The 27,939-nt window shown below is 43.5% G+C and overlaps 1 protein-coding gene across 5 annotated transcripts; it reads right to left on the bottom strand.

The window, feature by feature from the left end:
• Positions 1 to 28: 28 nt before the first annotated feature.
• igsf9b (immunoglobulin superfamily, member 9b) lies at positions 29 to 27,799 on the bottom strand. 5 transcript variants are annotated; one of them, XM_086031670.1, is made up of 22 exons: positions 27,414 to 27,799; positions 21,635 to 21,730; positions 19,204 to 19,410; positions 10,722 to 10,868; positions 9,487 to 9,638; positions 9,276 to 9,393; positions 8,829 to 8,970; positions 8,440 to 8,585; positions 8,210 to 8,352; positions 7,957 to 8,097; positions 7,750 to 7,866; positions 7,514 to 7,664; positions 7,277 to 7,388; positions 6,989 to 7,164; positions 6,667 to 6,905; positions 6,420 to 6,504; positions 6,150 to 6,320; positions 6,027 to 6,063; positions 2,526 to 5,807; positions 2,203 to 2,375; positions 1,826 to 2,037; positions 29 to 1,642 (listed from the first exon to the last, which is right to left on the bottom strand). In XM_086031670.1, exons 2-21 carry the CDS (start codon positions 21,693 to 21,695, stop codon positions 1,838 to 1,840), a joined length of 6,000 nt encoding a protein of 1,999 aa, XP_085887796.1. In that variant the 5' UTR covers positions 21,696 to 21,730; positions 27,414 to 27,799; the 3' UTR covers positions 29 to 1,642; positions 1,826 to 1,837. The 5 variants fall into 5 exon arrangements, with proteins under 5 accessions (XP_085887796.1, XP_085887797.1, XP_085887798.1 ...); XM_086031671.1 differs by having other exon boundaries at positions 2,203 to 2,372; XM_086031672.1 differs by lacking the exon at positions 1,826 to 2,037.
• Positions 27,800 to 27,939: the final 140 nt, after the last annotated feature.

Raw genomic sequence — 27,939 nt, 5'->3', positions numbered from 1 at the left:
CAACAAAACAATATATAAAACTTTTCAGTTTGTACAAAAGCCCCAAAGTCATCACTCCAGATGTAGCGTTCTCATTTAGGGCTATTTTAGTAGAAACAGTTCACAAAGTAAAGTACGTTACAATGTCACAGGTTATCATGTGACCTAATCAGCTTTTGTCATTTCTCAGTTTAAAAAAAAACACGGGCACAGTTTATAAAAGACTGAATCATTCACAGTGCTGTCTTCACATCAGTGAATTGTAAACATGTTTGCATATTATAACTCATTTCACAAAACATGAGAGCAAAGTTCAAAGCAGAAAAAGGCAAAATAACATTTTCCTGTATTACTCATTCCATCCAGTTACATTTTCACATCAATGTAAGTAAAGATTTGCACATCTCAACTGATAAACATGCTGAGACATAAAATGATTTGAGGGAAATAGGAGAAGCAGGGGCAAAAGAAACTAGAATATCTTTACTGAGAAGAATAATTAATATCACCAACTGCCCTGAGGTGCTTGTAGTAAAGGATAAGAACACTAATTATATTAGATTTGAGAACAAGAATGTCAGTAGTAGGAAAGGGTAGGACAGAACATTTCCATTTTGGAACAAAATAATTGTCATAAGCTTCCTTTTCATAAAAAAAAATCTTTACCTGAAATAACTTCATAGTGTTGTGAGCTGCTAGTTAGACTAAGGGCCGCCGCTCACTGAGCGACGCAACTGTGACTGACCACTCGGGCCGTGCGCAGGGTTCTGCCACAAAGTTTCAGATTTGGCCGAGTTTTTCGGCCACTGGTTTTGCAATGAGTTCAAATTGTAGCCAACAAAAATGGACAGAAGCTTTCACACAGGTGAAAAATCAATGTCCAGCTTTTAAGTGAGTGAGACACAGCCACCCACCGCCAAGTCATTAAAATAAAGTATACAGTATACAAATACTGTTTTACAACAACACTTAACCATATTTATAATTTCATGACCCCGTGGATGAAATCGCAAAGCTTTTGGTAATAATGTAAGCGAGCAGCGTACGCACCGCGCCGGTTACATTCAAGTGAATAGGAACGAGCCCCGCCTTTCAATAGATGCACATTTTTCATATTTACTCTCACCCATGTCCTCTTTCTTCGTTAATGGACACTCTATGTTTTCACGGATTAAAACAAGTCAGTCTCAACTCAACTCATCTATGGTAAAACACATTGTATGGGAGACCTCACAATGTGATACAGGCTCACACAGTTCACATCGCAGGGAGTACACACATTAAATCACCCAATGAGTGGTCGACAAATTTTTTGTGACGGTCAGCTCCTAGTTGGGTTTGGAAGCATCGCGCAAAGTGTGGCGGCCCTAAAGCGGTTTGCTTCCGGTTTTGTTTCAAAGATGTGTCTGTGTCTGATTGTCCAAAAAAAAACAAGAAAAACCTCAATAAGCTGTTAAAAATGAAATAATACCTTCTCAGCAGAAACAAAAACAAGCCAGTGCCATTTGAGGACAAATGCGGACAAACCACTTTAGAGTACAGTCTTGGATTCTTTTAGACTGCTTGAACAGACAACTGAAGCTTTTGTCTAAGAATCTTTCCACGGCAAGTGAGACTGTTCATGCAGCTGATGTCTGCTATCAGTTGTCTTTCTCAGGTGCACCTGTAGAAACAAAGAGCATTGCAGCATTGAAGTACAGCTCTGAATAGAATGACTTTTTCTTACCGGATATGCACGCGAGCACGAGTTAACGAAAGGTGAAAAGGTGTGAGTGACAGGCAAGAGGCAGGCAGGCAAGCAATGAAGGGAAATCAAGGAAGAGAGGGCAGCCAGAGAGTGACGGACCGAGTTCTGCTTCTAGAGCAGCGCCGAGTTGCTGTCAGAGTCCGAATCGTGTCCAGGGCCGAGGTAGGGCTCGTGGGGACCGATGGACTCCCGAGCCCGCCTGTACTCTTGGTACTCCCGCCGGAGAGCGTTGAAACGCGCCTCGCTAAGAGATTGGCGGTACTGGCTGCAAGGTGTGTTGGAAACAGTTGGGCAGGCTGGGGGAGGCGGGCCTGAGGGAGGGCGTGGGGGACAGGAAACGCATGGATGGACGTCATGGGAAAAGCTCACGATAATCACAACACTTAAGGGGCGAGCACATGCAGCACCATCACATTCAATGTCAATCCCAATGGCGCATGTAACAACAAGATCAAACTTGAAGGAAGTGACATCACCTTTGTTTCGTGTGTCCTGGAGGCCAGCAGGTTGATCACACACAAGCCTCCCTCTGCTTGTCTGGAAACCTGCTCGTGACTGATCCAACCTCAAGGCCTCCAGGACTTCCGAGTCCACACATGCGTCAGCAGAATCCCACTCATAACTTTCATCTACTGAGGTGTTCCTTCTACTGGAATACACAAAAGCAAGAGGTCAGAATGATACAATGCCGTATGCAGGGAGTCAGACAAAACAGCGTTATTTTGGCAACAAGAATAAATCCCTCCACCACGAGAAAAGTCCTGCTTGTTGTCTATTTCCTGGTGAGGCAATGTTTCACCTTTTCGATCTCCTCTCAGGTGGATCCAGCTCAGCTCTGTGCCGCTCGCTCTCCTCGGTGGTTTCGGGAGAGCTGAGCAGCGTGGGAGTGATGGACATTGACTGGCGGAAGAGTCCGGCGCTGCCCCTCCCACTGCTCTGACTGGCGTAGCTGGCCCTCCCTCCTTCTCTGACCTCTCGAGGCTCTGTCTCGCCCACCCTCCTCATCGTTCTGTCTGCCTGCCTGTAGCTGTCGCCCTCCCTCTGAGGGAAAGGCATGCAGTAGGGTGAGGGCCAGCTGATGCCTCTGGGCAGGTAGGACCTCGGGGGGCCCGTTCTGGGGTCCATCAGCCTCATGTTCTCCGGCCTGGGTCCGGGCCAGGGGTGATGATTGGGGACTGGGATGCCGGTGGGCATGGGGAAGTACTTGTACTGAGCAGATCTCAGCGTATCTGGGTAAGACGGGGACCACCTTGAGGAATCAGGGAAAACCGTCGCTTGCCGTCGTGGATCGCAGTGTTCCGACATTGGGGAGACCGGCCTTTCTCTGGGTGGGTACACGGTAGGAGCGAAGTAGGAGGGACTAGATCTTTGCGCGCTTCGGGGCCTCTCCAAGCTCCCCAGGGTGGGTCGCCTGATGGGGACGTACTCTCTCCAGGAAGGACCTGGCCTGAGATAGGAAGAGGGAGTGCGACCTAAACTGTTCGATTTCACCCTGACTTCTGGGTTCGGGAACTCATCCCAGTAACATTTCTCAGAGATGTATGTCCTCGGGCTCTCAATGTGCTCCCACCTCGGAGAGCCAAAACTGATGGATTTCTTAAGGAAAGGTCGGGGGGGTCCCATACCTGAGAGTGTTCTACAAGGGCCAACACTTAAGGATTTCTTCAGAAACGGCACAGGGGCTTGACTTATTCGCAACGCAATGTTATTGGTCCTATTGCCCGGAGAACCTTGTCTTTGGGATTGCTCTGATAAAGACTCACTACTGTCCACAAATCTCGGAGAATGTTTTGACACTATGTCTACCATGCCTTTTGCGGCACTGAGCAAAGTGTGAGCTGGTCTGGAACCCAGTCTTGACTCGCTGCTTTTGGTCTCAGCTCGAATCTGTGTTTTTTCATTGTATAGTTGTTTGCTCGTTTTTTCTGGAGCAGGTGATAGTGGTCTTATGTCGTCTGGAAACCTTACTCGAGGTAGAGACTCCCTTGCTTCAACCTGAGGCCTACAGCCACGTCTTTCCGGCGAAAGTGATGGTTCAAAGCAACCCTTCGATATACTTGACCCGGTTTCTGCAATTTCCTGAACATGAACCTCCCAGTTTTTAGGGACTACATCAGGCTTAGCCACTGTGGATTGTACACATTTTTGGTCCAAACATTGTCCAGCAATATCTGTAACTTCAGCTTGCTCCACGGGTTCATCTACACTCATCTCAATGAAACCCGGAAGACTCAGATATTCCAGAATTGCACTCGTCTGCAGCGACGACATCTTAGGAGGCTTGTTCTTGAATGACCCTGACATTCTGGGGACAGAAAATTGGGATCGATCACTATCAGCTTCTTCTACAAGAGTCAATGTTGACATAGGGCTAGGACTATCAGACAAAGTACATTTTTCACTCCTCCTGGAGCGTGCTCGGACACCTTCTCTTTCTGATCCAAAGCTGCGCTGGTCACCACAGCCTTGATGTTTACTCTCTTTGTCCTTTGATTTAACTCGATGCTCGTAGGGTAAGGTAGGGATACCTGGGGGGCCGGGATCCCTTGTGGCTGCATAGGTTGTTGAAGTCGCAAAAGCTGGACTTCCAGACCGCTTACTGTAGACTAAAGGAATTCGAGAAGCTGAATCCCAATTTCGAGTGCCGTAGGCATATGAATTCCTGCACCGTGAGGGAGCACCTCCGACACTAATAGTTTCCCTTAGGCCCTCCGTCATGGACTTACTACACAGATCTGAATCTCTGCGAGGACTCAGTGACTTGGCTCCGGGCGACGTCGCCAAACATCGCCTTGTGGGGTTTTCAAATGTCACATCCGTGGAAGGCATGGGAAGGGAGGTGTTCTGGGTCACTGGAGAATGTGATAAATCAACAGCGAGAGAGTCCGTAGTTTCTGCACAGGAATGAGAATGTTGTAATTGCTGTAATACTGCCGATGTGGTCTCCCAGTGGCTCTTTACTGGAACAAGGCTCGTCATGCCTGTAACAGGGCTAATGTCCCACTCAATGCGAGACGTCGGAACTCGGTCCGTAGGACTACTCGTGCTCCCAAAGTAACACGCCCTTCGATAGTCTGCTACCCGACTTGTGTGGCCTGAGGGCTTGTGTTTTTGACGGAGTGTAACATCTTGTGGTTTCCATACAGGTTCTTCATCTGACTGGGCTACGCTACATTTAGGGCTCTCTTTCCCATCGTCTTGGAGTCTGTGATTGGTTGTATAGCGTTCTAGCTCACGCTCCATTTCCTCCCTCTCCTTGGCCAGTTGTATGCACTTTTTGATGCTATCGCTCTCCAGTTCACTGTCAAGTTGTGTGATAAGCGTGCTATCGTCAGTAAGGTGACTGGCCATAGGTTGATAGCCCGCCGACTGCCGTCTGTCTGCCTCTCTATCCAAAATATACGTTCTCCTTGACAAAATGGGGAAAAGGTCTTCAGTGCGGGCTGGCATGCGATGCCTTTTCAAAGAATCACTGGGTTTTTTCTCACTGTTGTCTGAATAGAAGCTCGCTCTTTCCAGGAGGTTCTCTGAGCCATGTTCATCATCAGAATAAAAGCAGCCATGGCGGGAGAAATTCCGAGCAATGGCCCGTACTCTTCCGGGGGAGGAGGTAGACCTGCTAAGATCCAGAACATCCACGGTGAGCGGTGAAACCTTCCTCTCGTCCTTGTCGGAACTCAGGATACTTGATTTTGGAGAGTCCCTAAATGATGTGCGGTCGCTTCCCGAGCCACTTGCGTCGCCGTTACTTTGCAAGATGTCCTTGAGATTTTTCTTATTGGAGGGACTGGAATTCTCTATCAGAGGTTGGATTATGAAACGTCCGTCCGGGCCTCTGTGAATTGACTCCAAAGAAGTTGGGGAGGGAGACTGCGAACCCAGGTGGCTCTCAAAGAGTGTGTAATGCGGTGGCGGAGATGAATTGGCCAAAAGTTGCTTGCGCTGGTCTTGGTATTCTCCTCGACTGCCTTTGTCGAAGGAGGAGCGGTCATACTGTGAGGAGGAGGTTGGGAAGAAGGGAATGGGTGGACACAGCTTTAGCTTCAAGACACTGTCTGGGCTGCTGGGAGGAGAGCGAGCTCTGAGGGGGAAAAGAGAAGGACATAGATAAAGAATAGAAAGTGATGATGACGGAAATTACAGAAATGTAATATGTACAAACAGCGCAGGAGGGGCTTAAGACAAATATGAGTACAACTTTAACTGCGGGAGTTGCAACATTGTCATTTATTTGCAGTTTTCTTTTCCAGCTCAGTGATTATACTTAATAATTAGTGATTAAATCAACTGGGACACTTACTCTGAAGATGGACTCTTTTGGAAAGCAGATGGGACATCTATGAGAAGAACAACATCATTAGAATGTTTTCCACTCAAGACAATACTATACTGATTCGTATTATATTCATCAATCATGTTTGACCTTTTTGCCTCTTCCTGCGCCGACGCTGTCTCCAGTTTCTCATGTAGCAAGCTGTTACGAATGAGAGCACAATGGCCATGAAGAGGAAGCACACCCCTCCGACCACACCTGCCAGGAGTGGCGCGGGGACAAGCTCCAAGAAACTAGGGCTTAGGGGATAAATCTCCATCCCTGTAGTCCAATCAGACAGAGTGAAGTTAGTCAAGTCGTCCATCATATTTTGATGAGACCATAGGTTTAAATATGTACATTTCAACTTCTGTAATTTACCTGCAGTAGATATACTGACAAAATCGCTGGGTTCACTGCGCACTTGATTGCTGCGGGACATCAGCCTCAGATCATAACTGGAGTCCTGAGCAACAGGAAGTGAAATGAGTGAACTCGTTTAAACCTTTTAGCGTATAGAAAAACATTTTTAAATAACTGGAATATTGACACACGAGAACCAGAAGCGTCTGCACACGCAAAAGTGTTTGACTGCAAGAGGCAGTAAATACTAAGGAATCCGCCTTACGCGAAGTAGTCCTTGTACAAGGACTTCACTGTCATTGGCACTGATGTTGCTGCTAAGGATGACCCACTCGCCCTGATTCCGACGAGCCTGCAGCACATAACTTGTCAGCGGAGAGGATGGAATCTCAGGAGGGGTCCACTGGAGGAGAACACCTTGTCTGGTCCGATTAGCAGACAAGATTATGGGCGGGTCGAGTGTTAGTAGAGTGGTGATGACAGTTGGGGCTTCTGTTGGCACAGCTAGGAAACAGAGAAAACAGATTTAGGTCCGTGCCAATGCAAAAGTGGCTAGAAATGCCGAGGCTCCAAAAATATTCACACACCTTGGGTTCGTACAGTAACAATTTCACTGAAAGGTCCAGAGCCGAGTTTATTCTGAGGTAGGACGCTGAACTGATAACTGGTGGCAGCCAGAAGACCGGTGACCAACAAGTAGTTTTTGGATGTGGGCACAGGCAAAGATGCCCATTCATGTTTACCTCTGGATGCTTGCTTGACCCTGTTCGAAAAAAAGATGAAAAAAACAACAACAAAAGAAGAGAGGAATGTTGGCCTTTGCGTTTGCATATAGAAAGATGACAAGTACACCATCCGTGTTGTATGTTATTTACCACACAGTGAACTTCTGGGTGTATCCGCCATCAAACCCAGGCACCCAGGACACATTAGCTTGATTTATCTCTGCGGTTACAGATACTGAGGACGCAGCATGAGGACTGGTACCTGAGAAAAAAACGGAAACAGTTTAACATGTGCAACACGTGTGAAAAGACACACTTACACATTCAGATTATCCTCTCATTACATCGGTTTCAAATTTATTTACTTTTTGACATGGACCCACTTACCGAGCACCATCACCACAGTGCCTGCACTGACAGTTGCTACACGATTAGAGGCCAAGCATTCCCAGCCCCCATGGTGGTCTTTACTGAGAGGCTGCAGCAGGAGGGAACCATTGGCCAACACAAAGTACTGAGAACGAGGAATAGGGCCAATCTGCCAGGGAAGACAGAAACGGTTTAAAAAAAAAAAGAATGCCACTTGTATAAATCCTGTATGTTCATGAGCAAAACATCTTCACCTTGCTCCATGTTATATTTGGCGCAGGATCTCCAGCGGCTTCACAAGGGATGATCAACTCTCTGCCCACCTCCTGAAGATACTCAGGCCGAGGAGGCACTTGGAATGCGGGTGGATCCTAGAACACAGAGATCGCCTTTGTCACATTGCGCTATGTGCGAGGAGAAGGATCTCTGCAACAAGACACAGTGGCAGCAGCCTTGCGTACCTGCACAATGACCTGGGTGGGCTCAGACTGACCCATGGTGCCGTAGCTGTTATACGCGGTGCAGCTGTACATGCCCACAGCATTGTCGGTTGCCGTTGCTATGAAAACCGAGCCCTCGGAATTCACCATCCAGCCTGGGAACTACAGTCCATAGGTCAAAGATGTAAAAGAATACACGTATCTCTGCTTCGGCTTTGAAAAGTAAGAATATGCATTACAAAGAGAGACAGCAATGTAACATGTCACAACTTACATTGTCAAGATTTAAATTGTTCCCATCTTTGGTCCAGTTCACATACAGCACAGGGGGGTCCGCCTGGACAGGACACACAATGACCCCCTCCATGCCGGAGGGCAAGTAGGTTTCCCTGGGCATTCGTACAACTCGAGCAGGGTCTACCGTGGAGTAGCGAATTTGCAACAAAAAGAATACATTTGTGTTACTACACGAGGGCTCGCTTTTCAAGCAGATTCAATTCTTACGTTTCACTTTGAGATGTGCTGAGGCTGAGGGTGGAGTCAATATCCCATTTGTTGGGATACAAGTGTAATTCCCAGCGTCTTCTGGAATTAGGTTAGGGATTAAAAGGGTTCCGTCCACCAAAACCTTCACTCTGGATTTTAAAGATCTAAAACAAAACAAAAACATATTTGTTTATACATTTTTGTAATCAGAAAGAACACAATTTCATTTAAATCTGTAATTGTGTTATCAATTCTTTGCAGTGCTTCTTATCCTCTTGCTTGGTCTGACAGTGATTTTATGTACACGTATCTTTTTCTTTTCTCTGAAATCTGATGAGGGTATTGTGTTTGTGAACTTCATTTTTGTATTTAGCAGGACCGATTATGTTATTTTAGATGAGACTCACTCAATATGGTAAACATTCTGTCCTTGTTTCATCCACTCATATGTGAGGTTGGAAGGGTAAGCGTCAGCCTGGCACTGCAAAACTGCATCCTGGGACATATTGAGAGTGGTGTCCTCTGGCGAGATGATGATGATTGGGGGACCTTCATTGGCAAAGTCAAAGAAAACTTGAGACAACATAAACAGAAAATAACACGATATTGAGAGTGCAGTGCACCCCTGTACAGTTGTTTGCTGTTCATCATTGCTGTAGTACCAAGAGATGGACAGAAGGTGGCACTATGGTTTGATTGATTCATTTTCCACTTTAGTTTGGATTACAGAACTGTACAGTACTTTCAAATGCTTTAATCCTTGTTTTGCCAGCACATTTTAGCACGTGATGTAATGATTATCGCTACAGTTAACAGACAAGAACAACTTTGTTTCTTTTCATTTCAACTCTCACCTTTGACCTGAAGCTGCGTGGCATGCGTCAAGTTGCCTTCTGAATTGGAAACATGACATTTATATACTCCTGAATTTCTTCTTGTGGCTGAGGTCAAAGAAAAGGTACCATTGAGCACCTGAAATTGGCCAAAAGCAAAAAAAAAAAATAAGCGTTCAAGGATAGAAGTCTTCATTTGAATATATGAATGCAAATAATTCATGTCCCTCACTTTGATTTTTTCATGTTTCTCAATTGGGCTCTCATCTTTGTGCCACACAACAGTTGGGCGAGGGTTGCCATGAGCTCCACAGCTGAGCGTCAGCGAGTCTCCGAGCAAAACCTCCACAAAAGTCGGAGGCGTCTTGATAAACACCGGTGGAGCTGAAGCAAACGGAGAACAGATGAAACAGCTATATGTATTTATTTACATACAGAGTTATGGTTCTGGAAAGAAGTGTGGATTTGGTTGGAAGCTGGTTTGGTAGGAAAAACAAACCAAATGCTCTCTATTACCTATTGTGTCATTTTGATCTTTGCACTCACCTGGCCCATGCAAGATACAAATAAATGCAACATAATCCAAACACCAGCTTCATTCCGTATTGGGATTACTTCACCAATTGTTTAGTGGACTGTATTCACATGAAATACAATACTGTATGTGCAATGATGCACCACTATTGAATGAATGGATACTGTCCTGTGGTTATTTGCAACCTGATGCATCGGATGTAGGCATTTCTATTGAGTGAAGTACAGAAGCATGAAATCTACTTTTCACAGCGTTGACTTCCACTTTAAAGCGGAAGTCAACCCAAACATATTTTTTTTTCAAGAATATGTTTCAAGCAGGCACACTAGTTGAAACACGGCATTCTGATTAATTTTGCATTTGTGGAATATAAATTAAGCAGCAAAATGCACTCGTTTTTAGCCATCTCTGTCATTTCTGTCGACTGAAAATGACATCACAATTACCCAGGGCTCAGGGAACGACCAATCACGGCTCGCCTGTTTTCTAAAGCTGAGCCGTGATTGGCCGGAACCTGAGCCCTGGATAGTTGTGATGTAATTTTCAGTCGACAGAAGACAAAATGGCCTCCCCCAGAAATGGCTAAAAATGAGTGGATTAACACTTATTCCAGAAATGCAGTATTTATCAGAATGCCTTGTTTCAACTAGTGGGCTTGCATAAAACATATTCTTGAAAAAAAAATGTTTGCGTTGACTTCCACTTTAAGGACACACTTTGCAGCAAATGTTTCCTCGGTACAATTTCTTAAACGCAGCAGGGAAGATGCATGCAAAGACAATTTGTGCTCATCATGAATTTGGCAGCATAATGAATTTGGTTTGTCAGTGCCTTTTTAGCCACATGCCGCCTCTGATGTCAACAATCAAAGTGCCAGTGATGAGCCAGCAAATGAGCAGCTCTTGTTTGTCCACAACCCTGCGGTGCTGCACCTGTGATGGAGAGGAAGGTCCACGTGCCGTTTTGGAAGTCGTCCGTTTTGCTGTCCAGGAGCAGGATGCGGCACTCGAACCAGCCCTCATCCTCAAGGGTCAGCCGTTCCACCAGCAGGGAGGCGCCGCGGCTCAGCGAGACCCGCCCTGTGGGAGGAGGGGTGAGGGACAGAGGCATGAGGGGGTCAGTGCACTCAGGCAGTCAGACCGCCGCAGTCAGCACATGCAGGAGAGGAGCTGACAGAGTCGATAACACAGGGATCATGACACAAAGGCCTCAGCCAGTCATAAACTTTATGTTCACAAGCAAAAAAAAAAAGCTATATACAGTATATATATATAAAAAAGCTATATATATATATATATATATATGCTATATTGCTATTTGTAAGAAATAATTGTTTACGGTATCAGAAGTGGTAGTAGATAGGGTAGAACATTCTGGGGACTATGGGTTGCACAAATTTGAGTGCATTATTAAATTATGCAATGACTGTAATGATTGAAATGATATGAAATCCCAACATCTACGAATGGTTCAAACTCGCAATGCACCCATGCCTGTTTACACACTCTCACGCACATTTCATCTCTCGCTGTCATAACTCCTAGAATCCACTCTGCCCCTTCTCTGTACTTTTTATACCTCCCGTTTAGGCTTTGAAACTTGATCTGTCGGTTGCCTGGCGACGGCAGCCTGAAGTTGCCCCCTCCTCACTTTCCTTCCTTTTATTCCGTCTCTCAATGAACTCTTTTTTACCCCCTTCAATCTCAGCCCTTTTAACGACAGGAGGGTGTGTTCAGGAGGGGGAAACACACACGTTGCTCATACCAGGCCGTGGCTGCAGCAGTTTGAAAGTAAACAAGAGTCAATATCGGGACGTTCCCAGCATCGCGTCATCCTTGTTTGCAGGGGGAAAAAGGGTCGTCTTATGTAGGCTAATAGTGAACTCTGCTTATTCCCTTTTTTTTTTTTTTTTTTTTAATTCGTTCACGCAAGATACCCAAACTACATTTTCAATTCTTTTATTGTAATCTATTGGCACAGCACCTCACATTAAATCTCAAAGCAGAGACACCACAGTCAGACAGTGAATGCAAGAGGAAATAATGACAGAATGCCCTATTCAACCTTGAATCAAGTATTGCACAAAGGCAAATAATATCTTCACTATTGACTTGCCTTTACAAAGCATGGTCTGGAACAGAGCCTGAAAGCTATGAAATTCATTTAACTTTAGACACGGCCTCCAGACAGGGTGAAACACATGCTGCGAGCATAAGACGGGCAACAATGGCTTATAATTAACCCTGCATTCCTGACTGGGGCTGTTGCTGTGCTTAATAGTTACGTTTAATGATTGACTCTACTCTGTCAAGGCCTGGATGGGCAATACTCTCCTCTGAGATGCTCGATCAAACTGTGCCTTAAATCTCAGGTCAGCAATGACCAAACAAGGGGGGGGGGCATGGAGAGAAGGAGGTGGGTGATAACCTCAGGCACCTTCCTCCTTTAACTGTTTATTTCCCATGCAACCCTTTCCACTTGGACATGGAAATAAATGCACTTTGCACTCTGAGAGGGAAAAAACATGTTCTAAGGAAAATCACAAAAATAAAAGACATCTAATCCTCCCGTGGATAACAGCTCTTGAATGTGCATTAAAAAAGTGTGCTGATCTCATGGTTTTAGCGTCACATGCTAACTTGTTGATTTTCAAAATTTCAGGCTGCAGCTCCTCTGTTGGACATTTAACCCTTTCCCGTTGCCTCGCTCGTTTCCATCACTATAATGGAACGACAGCCCCCCACTCTGCATTCTCGCCTGTTACCATAGTGACGAAACCAAGAAAAACACGGACAGTAGGTTTAGATTTGAATTCAGTTGCTGTAGAAACATGGCTGCGTGGATAGGGGGGTGCTTATCGCGCGGGGGGGGGAAAATTAGGAAAATGACGCAAAGAGAAAACACATGTTTTAATTTGAAACTCAAAGTGCTGCATGGCAGCACATAAAAAGAGAGGGAAAAGGGAGAGGAATCCATTTTCCATTTAGTCTGTCGACAAACAAAAAGCTGAGACTGAGTGATAAATGTTGCTTTTCATCCCCCACATTTCAAGGCTTAGTCTGCGAACTTGAACTCAAACTGGCATTCAGCAGGTGCTCTGCTATAAGGCTGCGTTACTTATGGGCTGATGCCCACACAGAAGGAAATACTTAAACACAAGCACTAACAATCATCAATCATATGAGTAGAACAACAACCAAGGAAGTGAATGAGAGGTTATGGAGAGGTTACTCAAATTGTAAGCATCCGTAATCCACCGACAACAAATAAGAGGAGGACCTTTTTGACCTCGACGCTCCGTAACTCCCCCACAGACACATTCATCACTCCCTATGCTTCAAGGGACAAACATCATTCGACTATTTGGTGGACAACAGAAAGAATGGCCCGCACAATAGCTGCGTCTCCACAGAGCACTGCGCCCTCATCCTCTTGCTCCTCTTCCTCCGGATTGTTTTCTTCCAGTAGCTATCACATGACAGGTCCAATCTTCCCGAAAACAAACCCTTGTTCCAACAGGTCAGTGCATCCAAGTGGAGCTAATGGAAATGTCTGTTCACTGGTGCTGTGTGAACATCTACCACAAAGCTAGACTCAAACTCCCACTGTGTGGTTTGCAGGTGAGAGAACAAGTCGCATAACTGAGCAAATGAATTCCTCAGTTCCTCCCATTTTTTTCCTGAATTGACCAAATACACACACGAGGCGCACTTGCCACTGTTAGGTGAAACAAAAGCACAAGGCTTTGAGCGTTCCACCTAACGGAAAGTAGATGATGTGAACTGTGCTTACCGCCAAACCATGTTGACTTCCATGTGATCCCGTGAGATGAATACATGAGATACACTATAGTAACAGAGGAAGAAAGATTATTCAGTTGGGAATAGCATTAGCGCTGCTTTTCTTTGTCCATCCGTATGTGCGTAAGTGAGTGGGCCACGGGTGCATTGTGGGATATGTTTTGATTTGAATACAATCATAAGTCTGGGCCTCGGCCTCATGCTTCTGACAGCTCCCCCCTCGCGTTCCCCCAAATTTCCCTCTTGAATCCTCCTGTCCCCCTAATCAGTTTAAGCCTCTTATGAATAGCTCTTTGTCGTGATATAGATTACAGTTAACTCTGCCCCTCTCACTCTGTCCAGCGCTGTTAACCCCTGCGCCATTAGGCACACTCGCCTCACGTGCCAAGCTTGACCACAGGCATTGACGCTCTGACATGAGCACAGAGTATTTATTATCCTTAAATGATAACTTCCGTGACTCTGATCTATGCTCATCATCTGGAATGTGATCAGTGACCAGGAAAAGGCATGGAATAATTTAGCTGCTGCTCCAAGGCAAAGAACACAACATTCTAGCCAAACATCATATTGGAATAGTTGTAGCAGGAAAAACAGGTTGTGGCTGGATAATGAGGATCAATTTCACATGTCTACTGGTGTTGTTCTGATTGAACCTCTTGCAGATGTTCAATTGTGTTTATCGCTTAAAGGAACAAACTATTTCGTGTTTAGTATTATGTACTGCATATTCAGCTAAATTCACCTCACGGGACTTGGATTATTGGTTTCCAAGACCTACGGATTTATAAACTACTTAACTGAAAGGGGGGTAAAAAACACTTTATCAGAAGAAATTGGGTGGTCTTCAATTACACTTTGATCACTTTTTCCCGCCAAATAAATAACTTCCACTTCACTTTCTTTTAACTCATACATGTACAGTACAGAAATACACTGCCTTTTGTAGTAAAATCCAGAATTGGTATCCTGTATTGTTTTGCATCATCTGTGACTTACAATGTAAAGTACAACTTGGGAAAAATGTCAATTCTAGATTAAGGGTATGTTATCTATAGATCAGCCTTCTCCCTCCAGAGCATCTCATTAAACTGTACATTAGATACCATATTCACAATTTGGCATTTGCAGATTTACATAGTAGCTTTTTGTGAGCTACACTCCTGTTTTTGCTGAAAAACTAACATATTTGCTGTTTTGGAGCTCAGGCCGAATCAAAAAAGGTAATTGGTGCCATCTTGTAGCATCTTGTGGCAAAGAACTATGTTGAAGTGATTTGAAGAGCTTCATTTTGACACACGTCATGCATTGCTACAATGTTGTGGTATCTTGTTAGCAAGGAACTATGTTGAAGTGCGTTAAGGACTTTCATTTAGACAAAAGTAGGGGGATTATCCACATTTACAAACCTTTTTAGGGAGGAAGGCATTATTACTCGTGTATTTTCAGTTGCGGGGGATACTGTGATGGCAGACAAAGAATAATCAGCGAAGCATCAACACCAGCATCTAGCCTGTACGCAATCGTGAACCCATGTTATGTGAATGTCTACAATCAGTAAATAAATGATGCAATACAAACAAACCACCTTCTCAATCGTATTAGCTAGCATACCAACCTAAATAACACGCTGGCACAAACTGAAGTTACCTCAAATGTGCACTAGCAGTTTACATAAAGGGTAGAAATCATTTAATACAGGTGTAACAATTGATCAACAAAATTGACAAATAATCGATCATCAAAATAATCTAAACTATTTTGATAATCCAATTAGAGAACTTGTTTACTTTCAGTTTCCGCTTTTGACTGTACGAGGTGCCTTCAAGGACTGCCAACAAAACAGGACAAACACAGCAATCAATAAATTAAACCTAACAATAACAACACCGAGATTTCACAAGATAGCATCAAATACTTTCATTGCTTTAACCTGAGCACACAAACAGCGAAAAGGTGAGCCTTTCAGTGTGAAATGCAGATACTTTACTGCTTGCTCAAGATTTTGCTCACTCTTTTTTCCCTGTTAGTTTCTTGTGCTCTTTGCAGGGATAAACATAAATCACTGAGGTCACTGACGGTATATTGACATAGAGAGACTGGGTGCGAATGCAAGTGTGAATGGTCTCTATGCCCTGTTATTTGCAGGGACCAGTCTACGGTGTAGTCTGCTTTTCACCCAAAGTCAGCTTGGACAGGCTCCAACACCAAGCATCAATCAAGGAAAAAGTGGTATAAAAAATGGATGGGTGGATCATAAACTGCTGTTCAAAACATTTCTGACATTTTCAGTGCTCTCAGCTTGCCCAAGCAACAACACATACCCGTTAGCAGCTCAAAGTAATTAGCAACTAGACGCCTCTGTCATTTTCCATGGATGGCTTGGACCAGTCTATTTCAGAACATGGTTGCCGAAGAATCTAAAATTCACCGGTTTGAAGTGAACGCGGAGGTGAATGGAATATGTTGCAATGAGACCGCATTACCATGGCAAAACAGCAGACAAAAAGTTGACATTGCACGGCTAATTAAGCCACTCAAAGAACAACAATGTGAGCACGTCTCAAATGAACAAATCAACCTTCCCATTCTTAAGTCGACACTGAAAAGGACTGTTTTTCAGCAGCTGTGTGTGTTGTCAACTCAACGCAAGAGTTGATACTACAACGATAAAAATAACTGCACTAAAAGTGCAGTGGCACCTTATAACACGAATTTAATTCTTTCCGTGACGACGCTTGTAACTCAAAACATTCGTGTCTCCAATCAATTACGTTGAGGTTTTAAAAATTTGCCAAACTATTTATAATTCTATTGTCACCATTGTGTGTGTGGCTGCTTCTTGGCAAGGTCGTCAATTAAAAATCAGAATTAGTTCTCAATGCTCTTGCCTGATTAAAAAAAAAAGTTATTGTGACCTTATCATCTGAAAAGGTCAAGATGAAGTTGAAAAAAATGATGATCCGGCCTCGACTTGAAGATGCTGTGCTAGGGATGTGATTCCCAACGAGGGTGCCATGAAAGACCATCAGAACTGTGGTGGAAAATAATTTAATTTCGCTTAATTTGTCTAGAAATGATTATTTACAAATATATCTTTGTTGATCTATCCATGCCAGCAACATAGTGACAGGCAGAACAATTAAAAATGCTCTTCCATTCGATGGCAGAAAGCACAATAAGCCTGAGTATCCACCAGTCATACAAAAAATATTCAGTAACTCACAAGTGGATATCAGCTTTGCGTTCAATTAAAAATGTCCACATTTCACACTGATGTCCATTTGTGTATCAGTTGAGACCAGATCATAATTATTTCAGTATTTATAACTTTTTGTGACATTTTTGTGTGGTGGTGGTGGGTCGAGAGATTTTTCTGACAGACCTTAAAATGGATGCCTTGGCTCAATAAAGGTTGGGCAACACTGTGCAAGAGAACTGTTTGCTCTTAGCTGTGTGAAGTGCTGTGCCCTTCCCAGCTTTAATTGTTTAACCCACGTTTAGTTTCTGATAGCTTCAGTGTGTATTTAAATTGTATTATCTTAGTGATCAATTCTTGTTTAAGAAGATGAAGATTTGCTTGATTATCTCACTTGACATTATTTCCTACATTTTTTAATGGACTTGATCATTTGAGCTTTCTTTTTTGGGGGGAGTGTTTGGAATTCCTTGCTTTGTGTGATAATATGTTTTTGATGTCCATGCTGTAAATGCTGATGGTGTGTGTGTGAGAAAACGCCAGAACCTCTCCCATGCTCGAAGGACCCACTGCGAGTATAATGAAGGCCTACACAGACTTGGGGGTTTGCCCATTGTTGGCGTGGCCTCAGGTCGAACTCTCCTGCTCACCGTCTCTGATGATTTTCTTCAGCTCACGGGAGCCATTTGATCTCGCCCTGCAACAGTAAACCTGCCTGACACCAACAGACCCCCACGCTTTTTTTTTTTTTTCAACAAATTCAGCTCAAATAGACTATAATAGCATGTCAGTGCAGAGTTGATCCGGCTGTTTCCTCTCTTATGTGTTCACCGATGTTCAGCCCTGCAGGGCACGCTGGGTGTGAAACATGAGAGGGCTGAGGGAGACTAATACCTTTCGGATTCACTTGAAGCAGACAACCAAGTCTAGTGTCTTCCAAGCCAAAGTCAAAGGAAGGATGCCGTTCTGAAGTCTCCTCAAATACCTGATATGAAATATTTTTTAAAAATCTATTTATTGGACTGAAATACTTGCCTTCCAGATTGCTCGCTTCTTAATTTTACTTTGAGACAGAGCAGTGTGAGACTGAAACAAAGCAAGAGATTTTAAATGCTTGTATATCTTTATTCGCCTGCATTGAGTTTACCAAAGGTGGACCATAAAATTCGATGCAGTCTAGTCCGGCGCCATAGCACCGCTATTAACTGCCATGATATCACTTGTATAAATCCACCTCTAACCTGCAGGGAAATCCTACATTTCCGCTTATATTTAGGGAGTTTATACTTGAAACAATCTGTAACATGCTGGTTTAAGTTTCTGATCCCAGGCAAGCAAGGACAACGTTCTGGAAAGTGTCATCAACTCAACAGTCATCATAAAACCCCCAACACTGTAATTTGAGGGTAAGATACATTAGAGCAGCAACGCTGACACGCTTGACATGCTGCCATCTGCCTCCAGTGGGAGGGGAGGCATAAAGATCTAATGCAGACGGGGGTAAAGCTCAACGCAGATAACAACACACACGGGATGGCTATGCCAAAACACTGCCAGATCCCAAACAGCGCCCGAGAATGTTATTTAGTCCGTTTGGGCTGCAAAAATATCAGATGACTGCCCAGAAACAATAGCACAATTAATGGCCTGACATGCATACACATGCAGCCCAGTTGCTCAGTGGAAGCAGCCTGTTTGTAGCTGACCCCACACACAATCAACGTAGTCTTCATAAATTCCACCAAGGTGCATGTTACAGTGCCGCGAGGGCTTTTTTTTATTCTTGGCTGAAGTTGTTTTTGCCAGATGTATGCAGTACAGCAATGTAGGTGAGCATCCCAACACATTTCCATGCCATATTTGGGACAGTATGGGATTGTGGGGTTCCTAGTGGTCCTTGTGGTTTTTGTAAAGCAAAGGGAGGTAGTGATACCCCTCTTTGTCTTTTGTTCAGGGGTAGACAATGACGGGATTATAGAGCAGAAGCAAGCTCCCATGATTCGCCATGCTTCATCCTTCCTGCTCCACTCACAATCTCTTACTGGGTCACCCCTCCGCATACTAATAAAAACACTGTCATCGGACCACCGAGCCCCCACCTGCACTTAATCCCACCATGCGCACTGCTTCTTGTACCCTCCCCCTTGCTCTTTGCGGAGCCGCCCCACCCCCGAGCTGCCTCCATTAGAACCGAAGCATCCTCGCCCCTTTTCCCACTGCTTCTGCTAATATGGCAGACAGGAAATCCAAAGGCTGAACACCTGCTGTCATTCTAAATGTGTTTGAGCGTGTGTAAAATAAAGCTCAAACGATTGGAGTTCTCATTCAAAAGTTTGAAAGTCAGGCAAAGTGAAAGTAAACCTCCTTTGTTTGCTGAATGAGAAAATGACTTGACACTAAATAAAAGGTTCTTACCCTTGTAGTTGGGATGAACTCGAGGAGCATACACTCCAAATTTGATGAGGATGGGAACGTTGTAACCGAGCCGCACCCACTCCACCACATGTAACGGGAAGAGGTTTGGGCTGGTGGCGTCGTTGGATTTTGGAGTGAGACTGCAGCCCAGCTCGGCAGAGCCACCCTCTCTGCCGCGAACAACTGATGACAAACCTTGACACACGCCTGTGAAAACAAGAACATATGACCAAGATAAAGAAAATGCGTGCATTCTGGACTGATAAGGAAAAAGGCACACAATATCTGTGAGCATCTTAAAAACTATTGCTGTGTATGGAATCACTCCCTATCCACTATATCGTTCTATATCTTGAGTTCCCATTCCCTGGGTACTGTTTGATTTTCTGAGACTTCTGAGACAAAAATATCTTTAAAGCGGAAGTCAAGCCAAACATATTTTTGTCAAGAATATGTTCGATGCAAGCCCACTAGTTGAAACAAGGCCGTCTGATGAATATTGCGTTTGTGGAATAAGACTTAATCCACCCGTTTTTAGCCATCTCTGGGGGCGGCCATTTTGTCACTTCTGTCGACTGAAAATGACATCACAGTTGCTCAGGGCTCAGGTAACGACCAAGCACAGCTCACCTGTTTTCTGAAGCTGAGCCATGATTGGTCGTTATCTGAGCCCTGAGCATCTGTGATGTCATATTCGGTTGACAGAAGTGACAAAATGGCCACCCTCTGAGATGGCTAAAAACGGATGGATTAACTCATATTCCAAAAACACAATAGTAATCAGAATGCCATGTTTTAACTAGTGGGCCTGAATAGAACATATTCTTGACAAAAAAATGTTTGGGTTCATATCACGTTCGACTGGTTCCACTGGTTCAAAGTCCACAAGCGCATCGTCTATATATCACTGCCGTTACTTATTTCAGAGCTCCCGACGATCGACGGCGTCCGCCATTAGCCTACGGCTCGAAAAAAATCCTCGACATCCTCCGCGGTCTCGCGACACCGTCGCATGTATATTCTGATGCATTAAATTGGCTAAGAGACGGAGAATTTGATTAAAAAAAGATACAGACGTATCCGCTCTCACGGCTTTAAAGGTAGAAAGACGCAACAGCGCTCCCGGCTCTAGTGGTAGAAACGCGCTAATGCGCTCCCGTCCTTAATGGGTTAAAGAGAGCAATGGCTGCCAGACCTTAGGGTGAGGTGCTAGCTATTGTACTAATGTGGTCTTAAAATGTGCTTCGGAGTGAGAGAAAGAAAGTTAGCCAAAGGGAGAGGCCAAAACAGAAAGGTTGGCGCCACGTTGGAAGTGGAACTTGGGCGAGCACTTCCCCTGCACAGCGCTCCATGTGAACAGCCGGGGGCATGTAGAGAAGGGATGTAAAACAACGACGTGCCATTTGGTGACAAGATCTTGCAAAGCCTGCAAACACACTGCAATCCCATTAGTGACACCTGGAGTAGCCTCTCCTCTCCATCTCGGCAAACTCCTTCGCTGCCATGTGCTCACGTGGGCGTGTGCGCTACTGGGTGCCAGTGTTTGCTCTACTGCTCATCTGGCCTGGTCATTACTTTAATCCCACAGGGGGGTGGGGTTGGAGGGGAGTTGATACTCTGATAGAGGGCAGAAGGCCTCTCTGTGCTCTCTCCAGCCGACCTCCCGCCACCCACTGGGGTACACACATGGTTAGAGGAGCAGCACAATCAATCCCCCCGACCCCCCTTACACACACACACGCACACGCATGCACTAAAAGAAGCGTGCCTGCGGTTGAGAGCAGCATAAATCCCAGATTGATCTAATTCCACACCCAGAGATGTTAGTTAAGTTGCATTTTGGCCCCAATTCTCTTGTCATTTAAGCGAATTGCTGTGCTATAACCCTTCCTCTTTACAGAGGGAGCTGTGCCATCGTGCTCATCATCCCGTCGAGTATACTGAGTGTGGATAGTTTAGCAGCAACATGTGCCAACTGTGAAACGATGCTTTGACAATTTTGCAAAGCGATGAAGCCAAGTGGACCAACGAATGCAAGAAAAGGGAGGGACAGGGAGGGCTTTGCTTTGTCATATAACGCTCACATAAATGATAAGTTCATCATCTTCAATCATGAAAACAGTCAGTTGAATTGATGCTCTTCTGCTTTTCAAGTGTGCTTAAAAAAAGATTTAATGCGTTTCAATGGTAATGTAACGTAATACGCTTAGTTCCCGGCTTACAATGTGGTAGATTATTGTATGATGCATTACTAAGGGTTGCTGTAGTCCTTGTTGGCTACAAGGCGCAAAAAGACATTTTGCAGGTGACAATTGCAGCCGTTTGAATTATTGATCTTCTTACGAATCCTTGTCAAATATCAATGAATATTACAAAACGTGTGCAACTATTTGGATCTAGAGTAAAATCCATATGGTATTATCATACTCACTTAGCAGAAAGATGGCTAGAGTGGTGGTGATCGCCTGAAGCCACCGTCTCTCCAGTCCCATGGCCGTCCGTCACGCTGCTTCACACATCTCCTGACCTAAGAGACAAGGCCATATATCCCGTTCAGTCTTCTGCCAGAAATACGACAGGCATTTTCAAATTAAAAAAATACATGTAGTCCTTAAAATTCACATCAAACGTCAAAACTCCTAAGAGCTACTGGTACAAAAATTGTACGCCTGGGTTGAGGCTGGATTAAGGAAAACACATTTCCAGTCACTCCTACAAACAGTTCCAGTCAGTCTTACAGATACCTTTGATTAAATACAAAAATATTCTTGTGTTTGACTCTTAAAAGTGTGCATGCTACCATAGCAACAAGGCGAAACTTTTTTCCACGCCAAAGTGGCCATCACAAACAAGGATTAAGCAAATTATTGACGTACTTAACAGTCAACTAAAAAAACAAGAGGAGTTGCAGCGATTTAAGGGCCTCCTCAACTTCCTTTCCAGCCACTTCATTCAGTAACCAGAACACCTTTCAACAAGCATAACAGACTTTCAAGCAAAATAAGACGTGTGCTTCCTTGAAAGTAGTTAAGGTGCTTGTTATTAGCTGCGCTAAATCTCAAATTTGAACTTGAATAATTCGCATGACCCTGGACAAGCAAAACAACAGGCCATCATGAGCCAATCGTTACTCTTGTTGTTACACTCATTCAATTACACAAATTGTATTAAAGATGACCATTTTTGCCTCTAGAAACTATTAATAACATCCTAAAACTACACAGTGAGACAGTACTAGCCTTGTCTTGGAAAGAGGCATGCGGGTAAGCCCCGCAGGCGCTGTCTGCAGGTGCAAAAGGGGCAGAAGACAACTCTGCAATTTCCTCAGTCATCAGTGCAAGCGGATTTGGAAAGGATATCATTTCAAAGGTGGTCTCAGACGGCCCTATATTTTGTTCTAATTCATACTGACAAACACATTTCTAGACCCCTTGGTGCCACAAACAGCCCAAAACCCAATGTAAGTACCTCCCAAAGAACGAACATAATCCAAACAGCTAATACACCTGCAGCACGTGCTAAGTGCTCCCATGTTTCACTGGATTTCACTGACACAAATTGCTTTGGATCTAGTCATGACTTAGCCTTCTGGATGGTACATTTGTGGCACCTCGAGCACTGTAATCCTACCCTGCATGCTGCTCTTTAGTGTTAATAGTCTAATCGAATTAGAGATGAAATGGTGAGACCAATCAAGGACACTGAATTAAGTTGCAAAATAGTTGTTTTTCCTGCATTATATGAAGGTGGTTTAACTGATGCAATTCAGGCAAACCCGGGTGTTGTGCCCATGCAGATGTCTGATTTCTCACTTCTAATGTCATTTTAAAGTGGAGGTCAACCCAAACGTTTTTTTTTTTTCAAGAATATGAGAATATGTACTATGCAAGTCCACTAGTTGAAACAAGGCATTCTGATAAATATTGCATTTGTGGAATAAGAGTTAATCCACCCGTTTTTAGCCATCTCTGGGGGCAGCCATTTTGTCACTTCTGTCGACTGAAAATGACATCACAACTACCCAGGGCTCAGGTAACGACCAATCACAGCTCGCCTATTTTTTCAAGCTGAGCCGTGATTGTTGGTTGCCCGAGCCCTGAGCAGTTGTGATGTCGACAGTGACAAGTGACAAAATGGCCACCCCCTGACCTCCCCATGTGATGGCTAAAAACGAGTGGATTACCTCTTATTCTACAAACACAATATTTATCAGAATGCTGTGTTTCAACTAGTGGGCCTGCTGGGAACATATTCTTGAAAAAAAAATGTGTTTGAGTTGATTTCCTCTTTAACCTTGCTATCTACTGCCTAGAGCAGTATTTTCCAACTTTTATTCATCTCACAGCACAGCTCCGAACAAAAATGTCACAAAAATTATGAATACTGAAATAATGCTGATCTCGTCTCAGTTTACTCACAAATTGACTAACTCGGTGTGAAACCCTGACTAGATGGATTCATAGGACAAAGTTGCAATACTCGCAGGAAGCCATAAATTATTCAGTTAAATGAATGGCAACTGGTTTCTTTTGCCTTCTGCCATTAAATGGAAGAGGATTTACTTGTCCTGCCTGTCACTATACATCACTGGTATGAATGGATAAACAAAGATATCATTGTAATTAATAAATAATAATTTTCAGAAAAATGAAGTATAAATGGACAATTTCCATGGCACCCTTGCTGATTTCTCACAGCACACTAGTGTGCCATAGAACCCTAGTTGGAAATCACTGCACCAGAGTATGGTATTATGAAATAATAATGCATAACAATGACTTCAAATGAAGTAGTGTACTCTATGGCAATGACTTTTGTATACATAACAGCTGGCGGACTTTGCCTCTGCGTATGTGTCTCCGCTATTACCATTGAATAAACTCATTAACTGAATAATGCAAACGGTTACGGTGGACCATGCAATGGGTTAATACCATGGAATTACCATAACTGTCGAGTGTCTCTACATCTGTCTATACACATTGTGCGTATGCGTGTGTGTGCGTGTGTGTGTCAGGCAGGACCGTGATTGATGTTAGTGACAGTAACAGGCATGATAAGCAGGAGCAATACTCTTGTTGTTAATCCTTTTTAATCCTGATAGAGACGGCAGTTTAAGTAAACCAGCCATAGTGGGGAAATGCAAGTGTCATTTCAGTAAACACTCTCACGGTTGCACATAGGAAAGCCACGCAGATGCAACCAAAGACAAAAGTCTCAGCATTTTATGGGTGCATTTTAACAAAAGAAGTGAAAGTATTTGTTTGTGTCATGTCTCTAAGGTATGTGAGTTTCAATCGCACTCAAAAGTATGTGTCCACCTATTTTCTATACCACTTTTCCAGTTCAGGATTGTGGGGAGCTATACTCTATCTCAGCTGACTACAAATCTCACCAATGATGGGACATTGTGATTTCCGAGTAATGTTGTAAAAACGATCATTTGAAAATGTAAACATTTACAGAGATTTCTATGAGTATTTTATATTGACATTTATCTGTTTTCTATATTATTAAATCATTTACATAATCATTGTCTCCATAAGAAGTAGCTCTCACTCTCAAAAATGACCCCTGCACTACACCATCAATTACATGAACAAGTATTCTGAGTATTCCAAGTATCAAGATTCTGATTCATCTTACGATTGGTAACTTCCACTGTATATTTGTCTGCATTAAATGGCCCGCAGACTAGCATGTTGTTGTGACTGAACATTTTGAGGTCGAACGTGTAAAGTCCAAGTAGGATAATTCAAACTAGCCGCCTCGAATGCAGCATTATCACTACAAAGTAATACTGTAATGACTGTATGACAATTAATTGTCACATTCAAGATAAAACAGATGAGGACTCAATGGTCCCAAAACTTGACACATTCCGGCAACAAGGTCTCCGCGACTGGTTTTCTCCTTTGCGTTAAAAGAACAAAAAAACTGTCATCCTAGTCTTTAGGTCCGCAGGACTGCAGTGGTGATGCAAGATCTGACTTTTTTGTGAAATCGCATGCTATATTTGGACACACACAAAAAAAAAAAGGTCACACTCTTTAGGTCACACCTTGACCTCCCCAAATCCTAACTGTAAGAGACATCAAAAGAGCGCATTTTTTAACTGACAGGATTGTACCACCTTACCACACATCAATTGTCACAAAATCAAAAACTCAAAATGGCAACAGCCAACAGTGAAAATTCAAAACTTGAGTCCCCTAAGTAATCAGTCACTCTTTGTTTGGTTGCCCTCCTGGGTGTTAAGATCAGGGGATGTTAATATTTGTAAACTGTGGGCATGTTAAGCCCTTTGAGACTTTCTTGTGATTAAAGGCTATATAAATAAATTTGACTTGACTTGTTTTTTGACTGTAAGCAATCACTCCAGCTATAACTAGTTGGACCAGCTTATACATCAATCGGTCACTGGGTTCTGTACCCTGGCACACCAACCCACTTTAGGAACTGTATTGACTTTTTCTTGCACAAAAGGAAATGAACTTGGCATGCAGCGGGCACATGAGTGGAGCCCTGGTCTCGTGAGCGGGAAAGCCTGCTGTTTATGGATTTACACAGTGATTTCTGCATGAAGCCACTGGGTCCATCAATACAGGCTAATGAGAAATGATTGAATGTCCATCAATTTGCTTCCGCTAAATGATTGAATGTTGATTGAATGAATGAAAAGCATCCAATGACTGAATGTTTTTAATATTAAGTTAAGTGACAGAAATTGAGCTTACAGTACAACAAAATAAATACACAAGTAAGATGTTTTATTTTATGCTATCTACTTTTGTTGTATGTCACAAAGTAGAGAATGCCACTAGCTGTAACTCCTTGTCCCACCTGCTCCCAAACCCCAGGGGTCAGCTCAGTCTCATTAAGCTACTTTACAGACATGATCAGGAGGAGAACTTAGAGTTAAAAACTAGTAAATACAACTACACAAATGCATTTTTAAAGCTATAGATAAGTGTTGAGTTTCTCCATTTTTGAATGGGTCATGGAAAAAAAAAACTGTCTAACATCCACATCTAACATCTAACATCCATTTTCTATAGTGCATGTCATTTGGGTCACAGGGTGCACCCTGGACTGGTTGCCATTTGCCAGCCTATTGCAAGGCACAAACCAACCATTTATACTCACATTCACACCTCTAGACAATTCATTTAGAGTCCTCAGTCAATTAACCTAACATGTACATTTACCCGGGGAAGACCCACAGAAGCAGAGGAAGAACATGCAAATACCACATGGGTAAGCCAAAGCCAAGATTCAAACTCCAAACCTCAGAACTGTGAGGCAGACGTGCTAACCACTTGCTCACCATGCTGGCCATATAAAGAACACAATGTATATATATTTTAATATGCAATGCCTTATTGTTTCAGATTGTGTCACAAAAAATGAGAACATAAAGGAAATATGTTGGATATTGGAGTCAGATAGCACCCCCCATAAAATCCTGTGGTACAACACAAAGGATTACAGGCGTTCGGAATGATGTGAGTCTTTCTGTAGCACATTCCCCATTGACAATGGGGGTTGGAGGGTGGATGGGACTTTATGTGTCGTTGTTCTCTGTTTTAAATCAAAAGACAAACTGCAAATAGAGTCCTGTGCTGCAGCAGGTAGACGTCTATGGTCCGTGTGAAAATGACAGCAAGCAACAAGCCTTTTACATTTGCATCCCTACAATCCATTGTGCAGCTCTGTGCTCCTTGCCACCACCCAGACAAACAGACCTGTAAATCATAACAGCCGCATCTTTTGTGCGACTCAGTCAACTGGAAAAGATGGCGCAATAAAACCTTTTACTTTTTCCTCACTGTTTCAATCCAAGCAACATGGTCACTACAAAAGCTGCAGTGGTAGTATTACAAAAAGAAACTATTGGAGAGTCCAAGTGGGTCACATTGTGTCAATTGACATAAACAAAGGTACTGTGAAACAATGTTTTCATGTTATATTTTAGGTAGGAAAACAAAAGAATGAGTATTATTAGTAAATTGATAATGACTAGAGCACAAGCAACCAATGTAATTATAGTGACATAGATAAGACTGATTCAGTGCTATAGTTGAAAGTGAATCCAAACAAAATTGTGAAATATAAAATGTCATATCTTGAGGTTAGTTTTCTGTTTTTGAAGTTTATTATAAATGAATGGCTGCAGACGATCGACGCTAGATGCATATGAATGAGCTTACCTTGCTTGAGGCACTTTTGGAAGTTGAACGTTTCAATCCATGGATATTTAGACTCTTCTTGCAGATTCACTTCAAGTTTATTTCATCACTTTGATACATAATGTGAAGGACATTAAATGAGTTCAAAGGTCGTCACATTTTCAGCCGAAAAATACATCAATCCCTCATGTTGATTAGACAGACTTCCCAAAGATAGAAATTCAAGAAACAGCCAGTCCAGCCTCGGGCAGTTTAAAGTCCATTTAAACTTATCGCGCGTCTTTTGCAGAACTCTTCTTCATTCAAGGTGGCTGAAAGTAGCTCAGGCAGTAAGTGAGATCCTCCCCCAAAAAAACAATTTCTGAGAAGAAAAATCACCACACAGCACACCTTCCCTTCATATGGCCACTCGTTTCATCAGGGAAAAGAACGCACCCAGCACGTTTTAGCCAAAACCCGATGTTGATACTCGATGAGTCCCTCCTCCCATTACAGCTCTGCTTCAATACCTATCAAGTCCAGTGAATTCTGTAAGACTTCCTGTTGA

The sequence above is a fragment of the Filicampus tigris genome, chromosome 5 (genome assembly GCF_054856515.1).
Source record: "Filicampus tigris isolate MCC_2025a chromosome 5, RoL_Ftig_1.0, whole genome shotgun sequence".
Classification (NCBI taxonomy): Eukaryota; Metazoa; Chordata; class Actinopteri; order Syngnathiformes; family Syngnathidae; genus Filicampus; species Filicampus tigris.
This window is presented reverse-complemented; position numbering and strand designations above follow the sequence as displayed.